This window comes from Euwallacea similis, chromosome 25 (assembly GCF_039881205.1).
Source record: "Euwallacea similis isolate ESF13 chromosome 25, ESF131.1, whole genome shotgun sequence".
NCBI lineage: Eukaryota > Metazoa > Arthropoda > Insecta > Coleoptera > Curculionidae > Euwallacea > Euwallacea similis.
Window position 1 is genome coordinate 2,503,470 of NC_089633.1, and position 20,590 is coordinate 2,524,059.

A 20,590-nucleotide genomic window follows, 5' to 3' on the forward strand; every position below is an offset into this window, starting at 1 on the left:
CAGTGTTATAGTTATCAACAAGGTTGATTAAAAGTTTAAAGAACGCATATAATATAATAGAATGATAATGAATGTACTGAAATATAGATAATGTAAATTTTTGTTATCTCACTTTGAATACATAGTTAAATAATAGGCTCTTCAAAGAATATTAAAATGCGGTCAAAGTATCAAAAATCCATTTTGTTTGGAACGTGACAGAGATGTAGGCATGTTTGTGAGTGAAAAAATGTCACAAATGTATAGAATTTGGTTCATAAATTCTTCGAATAATATTCGTGCACCCAAAAATTTTAGATAATTTTGCATATAAAGGGTGGTCTAACTTTTACCTGCATAACTTTCAGAATCGATGAAAAATATCAAAATAATGTTATGTGTATATGTAAGATTTTGTATGGTCTTAGAAATAAGATAACGCAAGTTTCTGAAACACTCCTTCACTTTTCAAGAACCAAGTCCTGAATGAATCCGCGATATACTCGTCATAGCCACTCCTAAGCGCATCCCCCTTTTTCCTAAGAGAATTGATAAGCGACATTCCAACGTTTTTCCTACGGTTATCTAAACTTTTACCATTTTTCCTATGCTAAAGGGATTCAAAAACAACCCTTTATCGTTTTCTCCCGCCCATCTTAGAAGAAATTTACAACCAAACCCTCTATCATTTTCAGATAATATTAATTAACCATAATTAATGTTAATATTAATTTATCTTAACATAAGTAAGGAATGCTCACATATACAAGACATTTCAAATTCAATCCTAACTATTGGAATCTCGGAAACTAGAGAAGATACGAAGAAGTTTAAATGGGGGCAAAATTGTGTTATTTAGCGCTTGACCAAATGCTGTTTTCAAAATTTGAATTTTCCTACTATTTTTGAAGATATCCGAATCTAAAAATTGGAGATTTCATTTTTATTTTTTTGGTGTTATTTGATAAGAAATCCCAAGCCACAAATATCATTTTCATTACCACTTTTTTTCAGCTACAGAATAATGTTTTCAGATTTGCCATCCGACTATTTTACTGTTGCAAAATCCAATTTGACGCCCATAAAAAAAATAAAGTTGATAATGGTAGCCGAAAGATGAAACGTTGGATAGCAAATCTGAAAACGTCATAGTGTAACTAAGGAAAAGTGGCAATGAAAATGTTCTTGTGGTTTTGGGCTTTTTTGTCAAATAACGCTAAAAAAATAAAAACTAAATCTCCAATTTTTTGTTTTTTTTTTGGCTATTTTCGGAAGTACTCGAAAAATTCAAATGTTCAAAATTAAATTTCTTCAAACGCTAAATTATGCAATTTTGTCCCCATTAAACTTTTTCGTATCTCTTCTAGTTTCCGAGATCTCAATGATGAGGGTTGAATTTGAAATACCCTGTATATGCTACTACCGGGTAATCTGTATCAGAAAAAAAATATGAGCAGAACTTAAAACAGAAAAATGAAACCAGAATTTTTTACTACGTTTATTTCAAACAGTCTCTCCAAAAAACACTAGACAAGGGTCATCCAAAACATTTTTCCTGTTATAATATTTTGATCAGTAAAAAAAGATTTAAATCTAATATACTCAAAGCAATATTTCCGTGTAAAATTCAATATCACCATCAAATTTAATTTGACATTACTATGTTTATACAAAATACCTTAAGAAATTAAGACGAAACAGTTTTAATTCTATAAGTAAACACATTATTTCACTTATATGAACTGAACCGCTCATTTTTTTAAGCAGTCCTGTATGGAGACATATACGTGGTTACGAAAAACTAACACAAACATGGCAGAATCATGGACATAAAAGTTAAATATTGCTGGTGCAAGTAGCATATACAATCAGTACTGTACCCCTTAACTTCACTCTCCATTGGATATTTGTATTCCTACTGTATAACGTTTTGAAAACAAGAGAAAAAATCAGTTCAACGGCAAATAATCCCTATTGAAAACAACACAAAAATCACAGACAAACGAACGATCTTAATAAACAATTAACAAAAACAATGCCCTCAACTAGCATCACAATGCAAAACACCTGGAATGTATAGTTATTAATAATGAATATTAGTATGAAAAATCCAATTTTTCTACACTAAATTAAATAAATATTACACTAATTAACCTTTAAACTTAAAACACTATAGTGTTTAGTCGATGAGTCCGTCCAGACACCATCAACACTGCGGTTGGTATAGGGCACACCAACGTTTTATTTACAAGCTTATCAACCAAGTGTCGTATAAATATTGGTTATCATTAAATTAGCATGTCTTTAGTTATTTTATCTACAATTTTTTGTTACACTGTAACAATTTTTTTATAAATTATTATTAAATAATTGCTAAAGTAAATTTAAATAATTATCTACCTAATCGCTAAAAATGTCTTCAGATGTAAATCATGGTGCTAAGCTCCTGACTTATATTGATTTTAAAAAATTGCACGATCCCCGACCAGGATAAGGTTATTCTAGGGTTAATAAACGAAATTTCGATAGTTTTTGAACTATGCCTTAAATTACGTTAAATATAGTTAGGTTTGCTTAAATAAGTAATATCTACAGACGTCGTAGAGACATTTTAGTTTTTCTTTCTTGAAAAATTATACGTCGTATTTCGAAATTTGCAGAGTGACATCGAGGAGTTAAATTGTGATATTTCTTTACCTAAAAAAAAACAAATTCAATAAAATATTATAGTATTTGGCCATGAAAATGGCAATTAGGAATTCGTTATCGTATACGGGCATGAATTAATAGTTTAAAATGGTCTTTAGACGTAAAGGTTCTTGGCACGATATTTGGTCATTTTTTAAGTTAATAAACACGCAAAACCAACTTTCAGCTCAATATTGATCTACTGTAGTTTAGATGCCAATGGGAAATGAACAATCCTATGTTAAACGAGAATTTTATTTTGCTGCAATGCACTCTAAAAAGTAGGAATTACAAGTGGAGAATTGCAATTGGAAGCTTCAAATATTTTTAATAAAAAATTAATTCGAGGATATTTAAAGGTGAAATGTGTAAACAAAAATTCGATAGTATAGTTTTTGAGGAGGCGTAAAATCTTACTGTACTCAAAGTTTTATCAGATTTTCTCTTCTTTTAATATCAGCGTTAGAAAAAAACACACTTTTCAAACTTTTAACATTTTACTACCGTTGCTCCAGCATTACCTTTTTCGAAAATGCTTTCTGGAAATTTACTTAAAAATCTGGTCACCCTGCAAATTTTACCATCTAAATATTAACACAAGTTTTGTTCTAAATGTTCCACAATTTGTTTTTATATTCAAATATTTGAAACGCATTTCCTGTTAGCCCGAAAATTATAAAAACGTATTGTACAAATTTGATATCTGCCATAATTCACATTATGACCATGTCTGAACTATTAAATCAAAAGGCTTCTTCTAACTAAAGCCAATATCCCCAAATCTTCTTACAGGACACTGGGTGTTCCAAGACCCAATACATTTCCAAATCTGTTGAAAATATCCAAACGCCCCACAACCTCAGCAGAATAAATCCTACAATCTCTATCAGCTGTCTACCTACGAAACTTCACCTATTTTAATAGCTGTCTAATTTGGCATTTTGCGTTTCTTCTGATAAAACATGACTCATGAACAATTAATAAACACCAGTCAGAATCAATAAGTGAACATCTTATAAATCCAATCAACATCCCCATTTCTGACTTCCATTTCAGAAAAAACTATTAAATATTCTTATTATTATACTTCGCACGGCACTGGTGGAATATCGGCTAAACTAAGCTTGACGACGGTTGCTTGCTCCTTGCGTCAAGCCGCCTGGGTACCGCCACTGTTGCAGGACACCACTGGTACTGTTTGACACCCCATCGTTGCCAAGTTGTTTGTGACAATGTGGCCTATGCCGAAGGCTTTCAATTCGGAGAAGATTTCGGTAAAGTAGCCTAAAAAAAAGGAAAATATTGTCAACTTTTAGGTTTTCAGAAACTAAATACATTGTCGGACATTATTGGGTATCGAACATATTGGCAGAGTTCCAATTTGATGATTGGAATGCTGCGTTCCTAATATTGATTATACTTTATGTTGCGGCTTGCCCACTCACACTGCTACAGATGTAAACAGATAATAACTAAATATTATCAACTTTCTGCAACTTTCATCGAATTGATTACACAGGGTAATCCACAAATGGTGCCTAAAAATTTTAAACTTTAACTTGTATAGAGTTCTAGGAGGGTGCTCCACACAAAATTTTGCCACACAAAAAACAGGGTGATTGACTTAAAAGTTATATATTTTTCCCTAATGACTGTTTCCTACGACGGTATAGCAGTCACTCGTTATCCGTCAGTATAACCCGACTCTTGTCTAATAACGACTGAAGAAGATCGCACGATAGTTCACAATAGGCCAGATAAAATATTTGTGAATAAGACAGTTAAACATGCCGCCCTGATCGACGTAGCCATTCCAAACAACAATAGTCTGATGACAAAGCTAAATGACAAAATCCATAAATACAGGGATTTGCAGGAACATATCGGAGAACAATTGGGAATGAGGGATATGCGCATAATTCCAGTTATTTTGTCTACAACTGAACTCGTTCCGAAAATCTGTTTAGGCCTATGCAGAGGATGGTGCTCTTAGCAACAACGTATACTGTACGCAAATTTTTAGAAGAAGGCAGGACACCGTGCCACTTAGGACCTGCTACCACCATGCGAGTCCTATCGGATTTTATACTTATGATACTTGTGGTATCTGGGATGAGGCGATTCCCCCCCTCTCCAACAAGGGAGTGAAAAGGCATTTTCTTGTGAGAGATAAAAATTGTAATCAAATGTCTATTGCATCGATGCCTTGTTCATGCACGGTGAGTACATTTATGATCGAATGCCGCTTAACGGCTTTCTTTCAGAGAAGTGGAGCTAAACTATGGGGAAACATAAAAATTTTAAAGTTATCTTTTGTGTTAATACATTTCTTGACACTCCCTATAGAGTGCGGCTCTAAATTGTACTCCCCCTACCCTTTCATTAACTTTTTTTCCACACAAATTAATATTTGTAAAAAATTCAAAAACAGCATTAAATAGAACAAAAAATACAATCTTTCGACGTTTGTGTTTTTTAATGTTTCTTACGTCACCGGTAGCGCAAAATGGCCGGTTTTTTGAAATTGAAACATGGGTCAAGTGACACCACAAATTAAATGTTTTTTAAAACTACATTCAGTGGTGTAATTCGATTAAAATCTATCGATTGGTTTTTGAGAAACGCGACTATGAATTTGTTAAAAAAATGCAATACAAACGCAGTTAAATAGTATATAAACAATGAAAACACTTGTTTGTTGATTGGAGATTGGTTTGTTTTCGATTTCGTACTCACAGTCTTTGGTTAAAAAAAAAAATTAACAGATAAATGAAAGTAACCAAGTACTGTGAACGCAAAATCGAAAAAACTCAATTTCCTATCAGTAAACAAGTTTTCATTATTTACGTACTATTTAACTGAGTTTGTATTGAATTTTTTACCAAATTTATAACTGTTTTAACTAATTGATAGATTTTAGTTTCGACAGACCTTTTATTTGAAGTGTCACTTGACACATGTTTTAATTTTAAAAAATCGGTCATTTTACGCTACCAGTGACGTAAGCAACATTAAAAAAAAATTTTTTTTAAAAACAAACGACAAATGATAATATTTTTTGTCCTGTTTAATGCTGCTATTGATTTTTTTAAAAATAATAAATTGTTAAAAAGTTCAACCAAAAGGACAATTTTATAGTTGCACGGTAGGTAGGACTTTCTGGAAGTACCTGGAACTCTATTCACTGAAAAACCTCCGCCTTCTTCAGTCGCACCTCATTACTCATCACACCACAAAGTTGCCAATAAAACTAAATTCTTTCATTCTGTTGCGAACGAATCTTACAAATCTTGTCTTCGAACTCAAAATTAAGCAGTCGGCTATCCAGTAATATCTTTACTATATTTGCTATCAGTAAGTACGAGTTTTGCAAATATTTCACTACGTAAGTTACTTACCAGGCTCTGCATTGATACGAAGCATATTGGAAGATAGGCGATTAACTATATCTAGGCATCGGTCCCAGAATTTCTCCTTGGAGTCTTCAACTAAGAACGGTTTGAGCGGGTAGGAAATTTCGTTCCCTATAATCAAAAAACACTACTAAAGTATCCAAACCTTTGACTAGAAGAACCTCATGCTGCTTATTGAAAAAATGATGAATCTCTCACTTAGATGATGAAATAAAAAAAACTGTGCATCCTCCGGGGAAATAAAATAGGAAAAGGTATTTCATCAGGAAACTCGAGCCCCATAAGGTCAGATAATCCTAAACAAGATATAACGGCTGGCGTGATAGGCTCTTGAGTCTAGTTAATGGGATTTTTTTGTATTGTTTCTAAAATAAAGATAGATGGTCTTTTCCTGAAAATGGGATGTTTTCACGAAGGTACGATAATCCCAGGTTTTTTGCTTTTGCGTCCCAGTTACTGGGACATTGTTTGGTGAACAAAGAGTAGCGGAACAAAACCTAATTCCAGGGAAGTTTGTTTGCCCAGGGTTATAACTTTGAAAGCAAGTGAAACTTACCCATATACGAATAGGATAAATACAAACAAGTTAAAACCACAGCCTGAAGATCCTGTTCGCATTCTACGTCTTCCTCTACCAGGTCACGCACTAACATGTAGACGAAGACGATGTTGGCAGGATTTATGAAAGCAACATCCTGAAACAAGAAAATTTTTATCAATTATTTTTCAAAGTTGTTTATAGTACCACGTGACTATCTTATTAAGTATATCACATGTGAATGAGTCAATGAAAAAGTTGAGGACATGTGACCGGACTGGACACTTTGAGAGCTTCATTAAGGATATAAATAAGCTTTTAATAAATCTGACCTTTCCTAACTTGAAATTGCCTTGTGTGGTTAAAAAGAGTTTGATCAATAAACTTTACGTACAGGGTTACGTAAATTCACTCCAGTATTTTTGCCACACTATGGAAATTCGTGTTTAGCTATGCCTTTTTTTTGTTTGATTCAAAAGATTGGGTATCAAATAATTTCTTATTAGTTCAGTCAGCTTTAGTGATAAAATCTGCCACTAATTCTTGAATAAATTATTATCGAAGGTTAACTGTTGGCTGGCTTTTATCACACTCAAAGATCAAAGTCTGGAATAAATTTAAATTTTTGATTGCGACAAAGAAGGTAGAAAGAAAGCCAGGAAGATTACCAGGAATTTGTTTTAAAAAAATCTAATGTTGGATTTAGACATTGTGTTTTTAACGGTTTCAGTTTAATGTTTTATTACTTTTTAAAATAAGAAATTATTGAAGAAAAATAAATCAAACTTTAGGAAGTAAGGCCTACTACGTCAACTACCTTCTCTGACAGCAATTATGCACATGGGAATTTGCTTGCAAATTTGCTTGAGAAACCAATTTTGTGAATTTATTTAAATTCCAAACTTAAACTATTTCTGACAGAAAATAAATCTTCTATTCAGATTTCCCGAGAGTTAGCTTCATCTCTGTAAATTTCCAATGTGTTAGTGTTTTTGCTCCTTTCTACGAATCATTGGGATTTCCAATGGATTTTCAAATTTCATTTATTCGATTTTGTGAGTAATCTCTGCATTTCTGGAAAAGATTTATGATTTTCTCAAGTCGTTCAAACTTTCTTAACAAATTTAGTACCCTAAATTAGTTAAGAAATGATGCAGAAATTTCGGCGATTCTCACAACTGAAGACAAATTTATCCAAGTCAGATTATCCTAAAAGAAGACATTTCGTGATTAGCCTAACAGTTGATGGTTTTTCCAGTTACTTTCTTTACTAAATCATTTTTTCTTATTCTTGGACGAAGGATAAATCTCATTAAAGAAAGATCTCTGTTAATCAAATTCAGAGTGATGAAAGATAGTCGATTTCCCATCTTGGACCAGAACCCTAACAGGCATAAACTAATTATAGCAATTTTCAACATTAATAAAAGTACAAATTCTTTGAAAATTGTGGTGGCGATGAATTCACTAAATAAAAACGAGGATATTTTGAATAGAAGTAGAGAATATGTAAAGAGTCTGAAGACATAGTATATTGAACTTACGTTAACGTCGGACTGGAGTCAATATACAGGGTGTTTCCAAAAATATGGCCAATATCCCGAAAATGAAAACTTTTTGCCAAAAGATTTTACGGATGTTTATAAATTGTTTCCTAAAAACTTAGCCTTACGGAATTACAGCTTTTCAAACTTTGATGGAGAAAATACTATTTTCTAAATAACTTTTCTTCCAGTTTCATTAATTTATTTCAAAGTGACAAATTTATTTTTAACAATTCCAACCCAAAAATGTTTATTTTGATATCTAAGTAATAGAGTAAAAAATACACACAAAAATCCATTACTTTTGTAAACTACGGCCTTTAACAAAATATTGTTTTTCTGGAAAACTGTTCAAGGCGTGAAAGGTTGATTCCTGAAGATGTTTTTTTTATTATTACAATATTTTCGAAACTTTTCAAGGTAAGTAAATAAAATTTTGGTACTTTATTACAATTTTTTGCGCTCTTTCTGAATCTATATAAAAAAATAGCTAAAATTTTCCAAGGACGGGTAATACAGGCGGATAGTGCTAAAAAAATACCTACACTTTTTTGTACTTAATTTTTTATATAACTTTTACAATTTTATAGGAAAAATATTAAATTTAAAGATTTTTACAAAAAAAGGTATTCTTATTGAAAATCGAAATCTCCAACATTTTTCGAAAAAATTGAGATTTAATAAATCTGTAGATTCTATGTTTTATTAAATCAACATCAAATTTAAAACTTTTCTATTCATATCCTTTAACAATAATTATAATTAAATAGTACTCTAGTGGCAACAAAAAACCACCAGAATTTATTCATAAATTCTGTCATGTACAGAAATGTTAAAAATATTTTTTTATTTCATTTCAATGCCAACTGGATTTTAAATCTAATGTTTATTTAATAAAACATAATATCCATCTATATGTTAAATCTCAATTTTCTCGAATATTGTTAGAAATTTCGACATTTAACAAGAGTACCTTTTTATGTAAATACCTTCAAATCTAACATTGTTCCTGTAAAATCGTTAATAAAATCAAGTACACAAAATTTTTTATACATTTTAAGCTCTACCCTCCTGTATTACCCACCCCTGAAAAAATTTGATAAATTCTTCGTAAAGATTCAGAAAGAGCACAAAAAGTTATGATAAAGAACAGAATTTCAATTATTTATCTCGAAACGTTTCGAAAATATTTATGAAAAACCATCATCAGTAACCAACCATTCACACCTTGTACATCGAAAACGAAGAGTCTTTCGATACATGTTTATATGAAATTTTCGTCATATTTTGGAATCTAAAATGTATAGTTGAATTTATGACACTATGCTCAGAGACACCTTGCATAAAAATAATTCTTGTGCTTCTAGTCGAAACTAGCTTGTCAAGCTTAAATAGTAATTTTATAAATAAAAACAAATCTAATAAAGCGATTCAATAGGGCGATATTTTTAGCGAAGGTTAACGATCAATGTGCGCCTAGCCCAATTCAAAAAGTCACGCCCTTTGATATATTATGGACATCTACATGCTGTACAGAGATGTGGACTTATAAAAAAAATATTGAATTGCATGAATAGTATAAATCGTAAGGAAGACAAAACTTCCCCCTTTTTCCACTTAATGCGACAAGATGACTGGATCAAGAAAGACATTAAATGCCTTTTAAAGAATCGATTTCGTACCCCCTAACTTCAAAAACAGAGTAAAGATTTCGGACCCTTCGCCTTTTAAGCACGAAACTTATTGAGTTTGAAGAACGTTTCAAATTTTAAGTAAAAGAGACTTCGGAAATTAGTTTCGTTTGACAGTTTAGGACAATTTGTGTGGAATCACCATAATTTAAAAACACATAAATTTCCCGCCCATGAAGGGATGATTATTGAATCCGGACACGTGTATTCTATGAGGGAATTAAGAACGTTCATGTCGTAAATTCAAAATCGGAAACTAGCAACACGTGTGTACTAAAAGCAAACTTCGACGTGTTGAAAATATTCTGTTTGGCATATTGCAGAGGATGGCAATGACAAACAGACACAGCTATGCTAACTTCTGCGTAGTTATCGCATTAAGTCAGAAAAGCTAAATGGAATTACGTACTAATTGGAGTGTTCAGATACCAATCTCATAATTTGTTAAAGTATGATACACATATTTGTATAAAAAATAAATTGGCGAAGCAAACTTTGCAGTCTTTTGAGTTGTAAATGTAGGAAACAAAAAGCAAAGGAAATGATGATGGTAATAAAACAGCAAGAAGTAGTGCTTTACTTCAGAAACACATAAATTTCAGAAAGCAGATTTAAACGACTTCCTCCAAATAGTTGGCAACCTTCTCGAGCAATTCCAGAGGCAATTACAATATGCGTAATTCCAAATGAGGTTCTCCTTCATTTCAAACCGAAGATTCGCTCATCCGAGTTCCAGTCTCCTGATTCCGATCCTGGAAACCAGACACATCCACCCCTAGGCCATCCAGTTTCCGGCTCCGACGTTCGTTTATTTTGATGCACCCCATTTTCGATGCATGATAGGATTATCGGATGCCGTTATTTCATCGTGGTAGACGAAATGACTTCACAGATCCACTCTGAGGCGTATTGCATTGCATGGGGTGCCTGGGATTTAGTTAAAGTGCATTGACCCCAAATAATTAAAACCATAAATCACGTTGGTTTCACTTTGCATCAACTTTCATACCAATTGAAAATAACCCATTGGACTCTATGATGGTTGAAAAAATGGGTTTTACTAGCGTCATTCCTCTTCCAAGCACTCCAGTTATTATTAATCGATAAGAGACATTTTCCACCATAATCTGGCCACCATAATAAACTATCAAACTGACCTACATTCCCCTCAAGTGTGTAGCAACACCACCAGCCCAACTTTTTCCACTTTCAGGTCAACACAGCAAAAAATGTGCTATTATATTAACGAGTAATAGGGTCAGCTTTCCCTGAAGTGTCCACAGTGATTGAGGTCAAGAGTGTTTTATTATATACACTGTACATGTAGATAACTTTTTTGATTCTATTCCGACATATTTTTTTAACATATTGCAGCAACAATTTACAATTATTTAAAACGTGCATGTAGTCACGTAACACTTTAAATTGTGATCATACATTATTATGTTCGATATAGTTCTTTTGAGTGATGGCCACGTTGAGATGTTTAGCTAAAAATAGCAAAAATCGATGGGAGCCACTGCTGAAGCTAATCTGTAGGATTTGTGCCTGCTTCTATTAAGCTCTGCTGTGATGGCTTTATTTATGATATTTTACGGTTGTATGGAGGGGACAATAAATATGAAGCTTTAGTGCGGTTCGTCCGGATTATTGAAGTTTGAGGGGAAAGATAGTTATGAAACATTTAATGGAATACAGGGTGCCTCAATAAAAACGAGCGAAGCTATAACTCAGTTATTTATGAACGGATTTTGATAAACTGAAAGTCAAATAAAACGATGTTTTTCAGACTACTAAGTCACGTCGAAGTCGTTTTTTTAGCTCAACTTTTTCTACTTCAGGTATCAATTTCAAAATTTCAAATAGATCTCCATATTTTTTTTACATTTTTTTATAGAAAATATTTTTCTCAATTTAATGATCTATGCCAAGTTAATGTTAAAACAATTTTTAACTTAAAAAAAAAAATGAAAAGTTTGCACAATATGAGTTATGTAGACATCCATGTCATAAATTTGGAAATTTTGAGTTATGTAATCATCTGTATCATCATGGGGTTGTCCGCATTATTCTGGGGTCATCTGCATTTCGTTCCATCTTATTTTATTGTACCATTTTGTACAAAGACGCCTGGCGCCATGGACAAGTGGCGCCCATATGATACCAAGCGAGAAGGGACAAAATAAAGCCTCCCTTAACCATTGGAACCACATCATTCTTCCTCCTAATTTTCTATGACCAGTTATGCTGCAAGTGTGATTAGTGTAAATTAGTTCTTTAGTACAATAAAATGAGTTATTATTGTTTTTATTGGTGACAATTATCAAGTGTCAATTTCAGATGAAATTATTTAAAAATTAACAGTGAATTTACAAATATGCTTGAAGCTCACTTTCAAAGCAATAAGAACTTCGGTGAGCCAGTACGTCTTTATTCTATCCGTTTTCCTAATAGAGAAGTACTTAATTGTGATAAATATAAACGTTTAGAAAACGACTTACGACGCTATAGATCTTGTAAAAAGCCGAAAAAATCGGTGCAAGATTTCGATGAAAATGTAAAACTCAATGTACATATTGCTTAGTGTTGAAGAGTATTCAAAAACATCGGTAAAAGAAATTGTTAAGACATTGAACTGGTCCAAAGATAAAGTTGAAAGAATTTTGAAGAAATACAAATACCGTCTTTACATTTCTCATAAGTACAATTTACAATAATCACACTTGTCGCACAATTGCTCACGGAAAATTAAGAGCAAGAATGATGTGGTTCGAATGTCTAAGGACGACTTTATCTTGTCCCTTCGCGCTGGATGTCACATGGGTGTTACGTATCCATGACGTCAGGCACCTTTGTACAAGATAATACAGTAGCATGAAATGTAATTAAACTTAGATGATTCCAGAATAACGCGGATGGCCCCATGGTAATACAGATGGTTACATAACTCATAATGTTCAAATTTATGATACAGATGGCTATATAACTCATGTTGTTCAACTTTTTCAATTTTTTTCAGTTAAAAATTGTTTTAATATTAACTTGTCATACATCATTCAATTCAGAAAAATATTTCCTATCAAAAATGCAAAAAATATGGAGTTCTATTTGAAATTCTGAAGTGGACCCCTGAATCAGAAAAAGTTAAGTTGAAAAAAAATCAACTTTGACGTTAATTAATAGTCTGAAAAATACCATTTTATTTGGTTTTTAGTTCAAAATCTGTTCATAAATAATTGAGTTAAAGCTTCGCCCGTTTTCAAAACACCCTGTATATATGAATTTGGTGTGAATCTTTGAATATATATATAGATATATAAATTTTGTGGAAACCAAAAAATTGGCCAATTTAAGAGCTCATTCGCTCCATCCATCACACTGATATGAATCTCAAATTATAATGATAGATGATATTTTACAGAATCAAGGAAAAAAATAATGCATTGTCCCTTGAGGGCATTTATAACTTCTATATCAGTGTACCCTTGACACTTCATTTTCCCTTTAGCTCCAAGTTCCAAGAATTATTTACTGAAAAACGTATTCAGCAAGGAAGCAAGTTGCCTTTCATCCATTAACTAGAGTGACTGCAAAGAAAAGCTTTTTGGCGCTGATGCCATCCATTAACTATACTATATTTATGAAATTGGAGCTGTTATGTTGAAGAACCTAATTTGTGCATAACATTTCAATGATATTGCTAGTAATGCTTTGAGATAATTGGACATGAACCAACCCTCCGAAGGAAAACAATATCTAACTTGTTCAAACCATGTTCAGCCATCATCGACATCTCAAATTTCCCACTTTTCATTCTGCCTTCACAAACGTATAAATTACGGCCGCTTTCCAGCATTTATCTTTCAGGAATAGCTCTCGTCCTGCCTACGCCATTTCATAAATTTCCGGAATTTGTTCCTCGTATATCTTTGGATAATGCTCCTCTTCCAGGTTATTTCGACAACGTCATATTTCTATCTTTATTTAGAACGAAAGTCAGAGTTCCAAGCTTGGACTTTTGGCGGTAAATAGGATTATATTTCCTGTTTACTTTTCATAATGGAAGCAAAAGGACAGGACCATAATACGCGAAGCCAGGTGTTATAGTTTGAAAGTTGGATATTTGATAAAAGGCTTTCGAGTGATGGTTTCAACCCACATGATGATTGGGGCCAGGGTAATTCGTTATAGCAAGATGAAATGAAAACAGTATTGACGGAATTTGCAGTTACATTGGACGCAATCAATGCTGGAGCCTCCATACTGATCAGATATCTGACTCGTGAAATCTCGATTCGATTTCAACTTGATCAAGTTTAATTGTTGTCTTTTGAAATAGGAATTTGGCATAAAATATAAATTAAAGTAATTAATTAATCAATCGATTAAGCTCGGTAAAAAATTAATCGAAATCGAATCGAGATTTCAAAAATCGAACCTGTGGTTTGAAGAATCGTAAAAAAATTTTGAGAGCGTCAAGGATAAAAAATCAATAATCATCAGCAAAGATCAATTAAAATGAAATTAACCTCTACCATTATTTATGATGCTTTCGGAGAGATATGTGACCTTAGAGCATTTACGTAATTATTCATTTAATCGAAGTGCATGGCCTCTGTGCACGAGAATATTGCAATTAAGACAATGAAAGGCTCATTTCTAATTGGAGCTAATGAACTCAAACATCGCAAACCCTCGATTTCTCTCCGTTCAAATTTACTCCCTAAAAAACGATTTTACTCATTATGCCTGCAAGAAAGTCCAATAAGGATGACAAGTTCTTACGCCCACATGCTATGAATTCTCCATATCAGATTTCAGGAGCAAGTTCAGGACTGAACTGGGGTATTGCAGGATCGATCGACCTCCTTCGCAGGGCCGTAGCAGGGCGATGACCAAACGGTCATGCTACGCGACTTGTTTGCAAGCATTTTTGTGGGTCATCAATGCAAAATTGAGCGGCAACATGGCTTTAGTGTGAGTTTTCATTGAGGAAGTTTTAGTCAGTATTTAGTCTTTCCACAGAAACTTTCCATTGAATTAAAGAATCATTTGTCATGTCTACATCAGAGGTGCTTATTGAAATGAACCTATATATACCCATATAACCCATTATGTGTTAATCTCCGTAACTGAAACGGAACTTAGCTGGGACAGAAAACACAAATCTAATATATACTTAAAACTTCTTATTTTAGTCCTTAAATTTGTGATGATATTGCTTCGCAATTCATTAATAGCGGTGGCTATAAATTTATGAATGAGGTCTTTCATAATTCTCTACGAATAGTAATCTAATGGGGAAAAATCTGGTGGACGTGCAGGCCAACGTGTGCCGTCATCTTCAGACGTCGAGATATGCAAACATAATTTAACTGCATAGCCTAGCGGATTGTTTTATATCGTCAAACTATCAAATATTGTTATGTTCATTATTTTGCTGAAACTATGTCGTTCATCATTTACTCCACGACCGTATCGTGTGAAAATAAACGAAGTCATATGTCTCAAGATTATGATTCAACTGCACTTTATCGCAGACGTCGAATCACAATTTTTTTATTGATATAATTAAGTTGCAAATTTCAGAAATTTCAAATATACTAATTTCAATCCGTCATAAATGGAAAGAAAGGGTTTGAAATACATACTCATGACCATTAAATTTTTGGTTGTTGAAATTGAATCTGTGGAAAAATATTTTTCAAGATAATATATACACAAAATTTGAAGGATTCGATACAAAAACCTGCCAAGTTTTTGATGATGTTACAGATGATGATGACTTTTTTGTTTTTTTTTTTAATCTTGAGTTTTGAATGGTGGCAAAAATTTTAATCCTTTCGTTTGGATTAAGATATGTTGCTAACAAAGATTCAAATCAACAAAATGCTTTGAAGTTATTGCTTTTTACAAAAAGAAAATTAATGGACTTGACCGGTTGTTCTAAGGTATTTGCACTTTTTTTTGAATAAATAAAAATTTCGCTAAAGTCTGCATCAATTTTTATTTTTCTAACAGATTATCCATTATATATTAATAAGAAACGTAATTTATAAAGACAAAACTATTTTACCTCATTCATCACAACTATATTCAGTCACGGATGTGTGTCCTCGTCAGATGCCGCATAGGAATTACGATTCTCCTCTATCTCTTTGTAAAACCATAGGTCACAAGGAGGGACCTAACCAGTGTCAAATTTGTCCTTTTTAAGCAATTTGCGGCCCGAAAATAACTTTTGATCATTATTAGATAATCAAATTTGCTCCATATTTAGTTCATTTTAAATGTCGAATTGTCGATTGAGTTTCTCTATTTTAATTACTACGCCTGAATCAGTTTTTCATAAGGTAAAATTCTGTATTTGGATCAAATCTTCATCGCTGTCCGCGTGTGTTCCACTAAAGAAGTCGTCAATTGATGTTTCACTATTCCACATTCTTTTGCGCGTTATTTTGTATTTTTTATTTTTAGACCACTTATATAAGTAGAATATATATTCTTTGAAAGCGGATGACAAAACACACGTGTTAAACTAAATTCGTGTAATAATTGCTATTATGGCGTATAATTAAAATTGCAAATAATATTATGCAAGAAAAGGCCAAGTTCAATTCAATTCAATTAATTATTACACAGTTTGCATAAGCAAGCAATCACCAATACATTTATATGAGGATAGTCCCAAAAGTACCCGACCTGACATATAGATAACGATTTTTTTATTAAAAATTTGCATATATTACAAAGACATAATTTTAAAAAACTTATGCATAAATAGTGTTTGTTTTGGAGTCAGTTTTAGTGAATGCTTTTACAGATTTTGTGAACGTGGAAAAAATTGGTCATCGATACGTGATTCAATATTTTCATGTAACGGGTCTTATTATTAATTCATCCAACATCAAAGTGGAGATAGATTGTGCTCTGGGGGAATCTGGTCCTTCGTTAGCAATTGTAATATATTGGCTGACAGAGTTTAAACGCGGTCGTATAAGCTGCCAAGATGAATAGTGGACAAGCAGTGGTCGATCCAATGAGGTGACCACTTCAGAAATTGTGGTGAAAATCCACAAAACTCTACTTAAAGATCGTCGGCTAAAACTGCGCGAGTTAGTAAAAGTGATAGGTATTTCAAAAAGTACTGTACATAGCTTTCTGACCGAATAATTGGATATGAAAACGCTGTGCGCAAGATGGGTGTCACAATCACTCACGATTGAACAAAAAGGAAGTGTTTGGCAAAGTTTCGCAGCAATAAAGCCGAGTTTTTGCGTCGATTCATAACCATGGATGAAACATGAGTCTATCATTTTATACCTGAGACGAAAGAGCAGTCAAAACAATAGACTCAAAGGGGAGAATCGGCTTCAAAGAAGGCGAAAATCGTTTTATCTACAGGAAAGATGATGACGTCAGTTTTTTAAAATACACGGGGGATAATTTTTATTGACTATCTTCTTAAAGGAAAAACAATAAATGGAAAATATTATATAAATGTATTGTAGCGTTTGAGAGAAGAAATTACGAAAAAGCGATCGTGTTTGATGAAAAAAAAAATCTTGTTTTATCAAAACAACACATTAGTCCACACTTCCCTCATCGCGATGGCCGAAATTAATCAACTTGGTTTCTAACTTTTTCGTCGTCCACCCTATTCACCAGATGTAGCTCCGTTAGATTATTTTCTATTTTCAATCCTGAAAAAATGGCTCGGTGGAAGGAAATTTGCCAATAATGAAGAAATGGGGTTCGAGATTGATGCTTACTTTAAAACATTCGAAGTTTCTTACTATGTATAATAATTTTTTCCAATTTTTTTTCTTTAAATGTTAGGTCGGATACTTCTGGGACTATTCGTATATATCCTTCAGATTTCAAGCTAGTGAGCCGGTTCTTGTATTGGAACCCTTATATGGAGAATAGTATAATATTTACTTTCATCTCTAGAAATGAAAATTTGACATAGCCTTATGAGCGCAACCCGCCATTCATAGGAGTATTGTTGGAAATAGGCGATTACCCTACTTGAGAAATTTGTATTCGATAGCAGTGACTGAACTATCGTATGAATCAGAATAACAGATGACAAAAACTAAATGTTTTAAGACTTATCTCTGTCTGTAGGAAAAGCGTCGAGTAGGCCAACGCGTTATTGAAATTCATGCGATCACCACAAATTTCAAAAATAAAATTATTTTCGGTAGAGTAACATTTGTGCACGAGTTGCGGTAATGTATTATTTACAACACGGTTGTAGATAAAATTACAAAATTCATTATTGAATACACTATATATCAAACGTCAAGAAATAATCAATATTTATGCAGCCCCACGCTCTTTTGGCACAGGTATGTGACCGTAAATTTCATATTTCGTATGATAAATCACATAATCACACTATACTTTAATTTTCGTTCTAAATTCCATAATAACCACTTTCAAAATACATTTTTGTCCCAGTTAACAGCTGAAAACAGTAATTTAACGCGTGTACACCTAAAATTTATAGAATTATGCCTATAAAACAAAAAAGGCTCAAAAATCCCAAAACAAAATGAAAACTAATTCAATGAAAATAAAAAAATTAGTCGGTTTAAAATAAGACAACATCTAATCGTAGTTCAAATATAACTCCTAAAACTGCAGTAAAATGCTATAAATTATTATCTTTTATTTTTGATTGTATTTTGGATAACGGAGGAATTCACTAGCTACAAGGGTTATCTGCATGCTTTCATGTCGCAGAATAAACGTTTACTGAATTAAAATAATCGTTAACTAAGGTTAACATGCAAACTTTCCAACTTACCTGCCATCCTTGCAAGAGCAGACTTCTATCCACTGTTCTCAACCACATAACCGCATCTCCGGCCTGAAAATCTCGTAATCTATAACATCTAGAATGCAAGAACATCCCTAAACATTTCAAAAGCTCTGAAGTAGAAGCCTGGATAACCGTCCTCCTCGGAGCGGCCACCGGAACGACCTGATTTGATTCTCTTTGAATCTGCAAAGTCTGCTTAGTCGTTAGCTTTTCGCAATGCAAATTATAATTTGTATTGTTAGCATTGTTAACTCTAACAATGTCTAATGCTAAGGCGGACGTGGATTTCGACGAGCAGTAATAAGACGGTTGTTTATTAGATTGTTGCTGTTGGATGTTCTTGTTTTTATCCACGTTTTGTCCGTGGACATTATCCAGAGGTTGTCTAAATACCGTGACGTTTTTATTCTTAATATTTTCTTGTTTTTTCTTGTTGTTATTAGTGGTGGAGAAGCGTTTCCATGAGAGGGCGTTGATGAATAAGGAGTGCTTTTTCAAGTTCTTCTCCAGCGCGTTTTTCTCCGACAATATCCTAGCGTTATCGTTATTGTTGATGTTGTTGAGGGTGTGAGTGTTTGAGTGGCTCAGATTTGCCTTGTTGCAGTCCCTGTTGTTTTTCACATTGTTCAATTGTTCGTACGAGAAGTTGTTCAGCGCGAAATCCCCTGTACTGCTGGTGGTGTACAGAGGCCGGGCCCGTTCACGAGGAGAGAAGCTTAACACGGTACCCATGGTGGCACGTGAACTCAAAAGCACCCGAACCGAGACTCGCTGCACGACTCACGCACTGCAACTTGCCATCTTTAACGGAAAATCCACCCTCCAAGAAAACGCGGACCCTGGGAAATCTTTCGGTCGGGGTCGATCGGCCACTGCAGCGAGCATGCCCGTTGTTGCCGGGAAACGATAGTGATGTCATGGAAAATCAATAGATGAAAACTGCCCTTAGATGCCAGAGACGGGTTTGAAGGAATTACTCTAGGGGATGACTTTTGGGGGTGCTTTTATATCCAACTTCAATCCCTTGCTAATTTTGAAGATATCATTTTTTGGTCACAAATTCATGTACGCAAACATCGTATGAAACATAGAATTATCAAAACTATGATTTCTTTGATTTTGGTTTTTTTTTGGGGGGGGGGTTGGTTTACTCTAGCCAGACAATTTTGAAAAGTAATTCCAGTGCCTTCGACTAGTTTCTTCTACAAGAAATGAAGTCCTTAAGCTCATTACTAAAATATACCAATTTTTGAGCGGACAAATACTTTTCCGCAGAACCAGAAGATTACTTGAATGTTTTCAAAGAAGATATGCGGGCAATACTGCCAAAGTCGCCTATTGGCAAACGTAGCCTGGTGCGGCTTGATTTAACTTTAAAATAGATTAAGAACGTCTAATACTTACTGCGTTAAAACAACTCAATTCGGTTATGTATTTCGGCAGATCTAAAGCGGTTGTTGTTTGATTATTTTTCGGTGAAATGATTATTAAGCAAAACGGCATCACAAGCCAGTCCGGCTCCAGCAATCATCCGAATAAGCACAACATAACGGGAACAATCCTTTTTGTAATAGTAATACGTGTGCTAATAAAATAATTATCACTGTGTCCATCATTATCCTTTTTTCTGGCAACACTTGGTACACACACTTGGTGCTTCATATGACCCTATAAATAGAAATCCAAAGGATTTAAGTCGGGAGATCGCGGTGTTCATGAAACTGGACGAACATTATCAGTCTAATTATTTCCAAAATGTTCGTTTACTCATCTAACAACTACCACTCCCTGATGAGGTGTTACATCATCATGCTGATACCAGATAGTTTGCATTACATTAAGTGGCATATCCTCATCAAGTAAATCAAAAAGTGCATTGTCCAAAAAATTCCTGTAGAAATCTGAAT

The 20,590-nt window shown here is 33.5% G+C and overlaps 1 protein-coding gene across 1 annotated transcript; it reads right to left on the bottom strand.

Moving 5' to 3' along the window:
- Window positions 1-1,462: 1,462 nt before the first annotated feature.
- On the bottom strand, window positions 1,463-19,545 carry Cdk5alpha (Cdk5 activator-like protein). Its single transcript, XM_066402231.1, has 4 exons — window positions 18,669-19,545; window positions 6,637-6,775; window positions 6,066-6,191; window positions 1,463-3,951 (listed from the first exon to the last, which is right to left on the bottom strand). The coding sequence occupies exons 1-4, from the start codon at window positions 19,413-19,415 to the stop codon at window positions 3,818-3,820; spliced, it is 1,146 nt and encodes a 381-aa protein (XP_066258328.1). The 5' UTR covers window positions 19,416-19,545; the 3' UTR covers window positions 1,463-3,817.
- Between the last annotated feature and the right edge of the window lie 1,045 nt (window positions 19,546-20,590).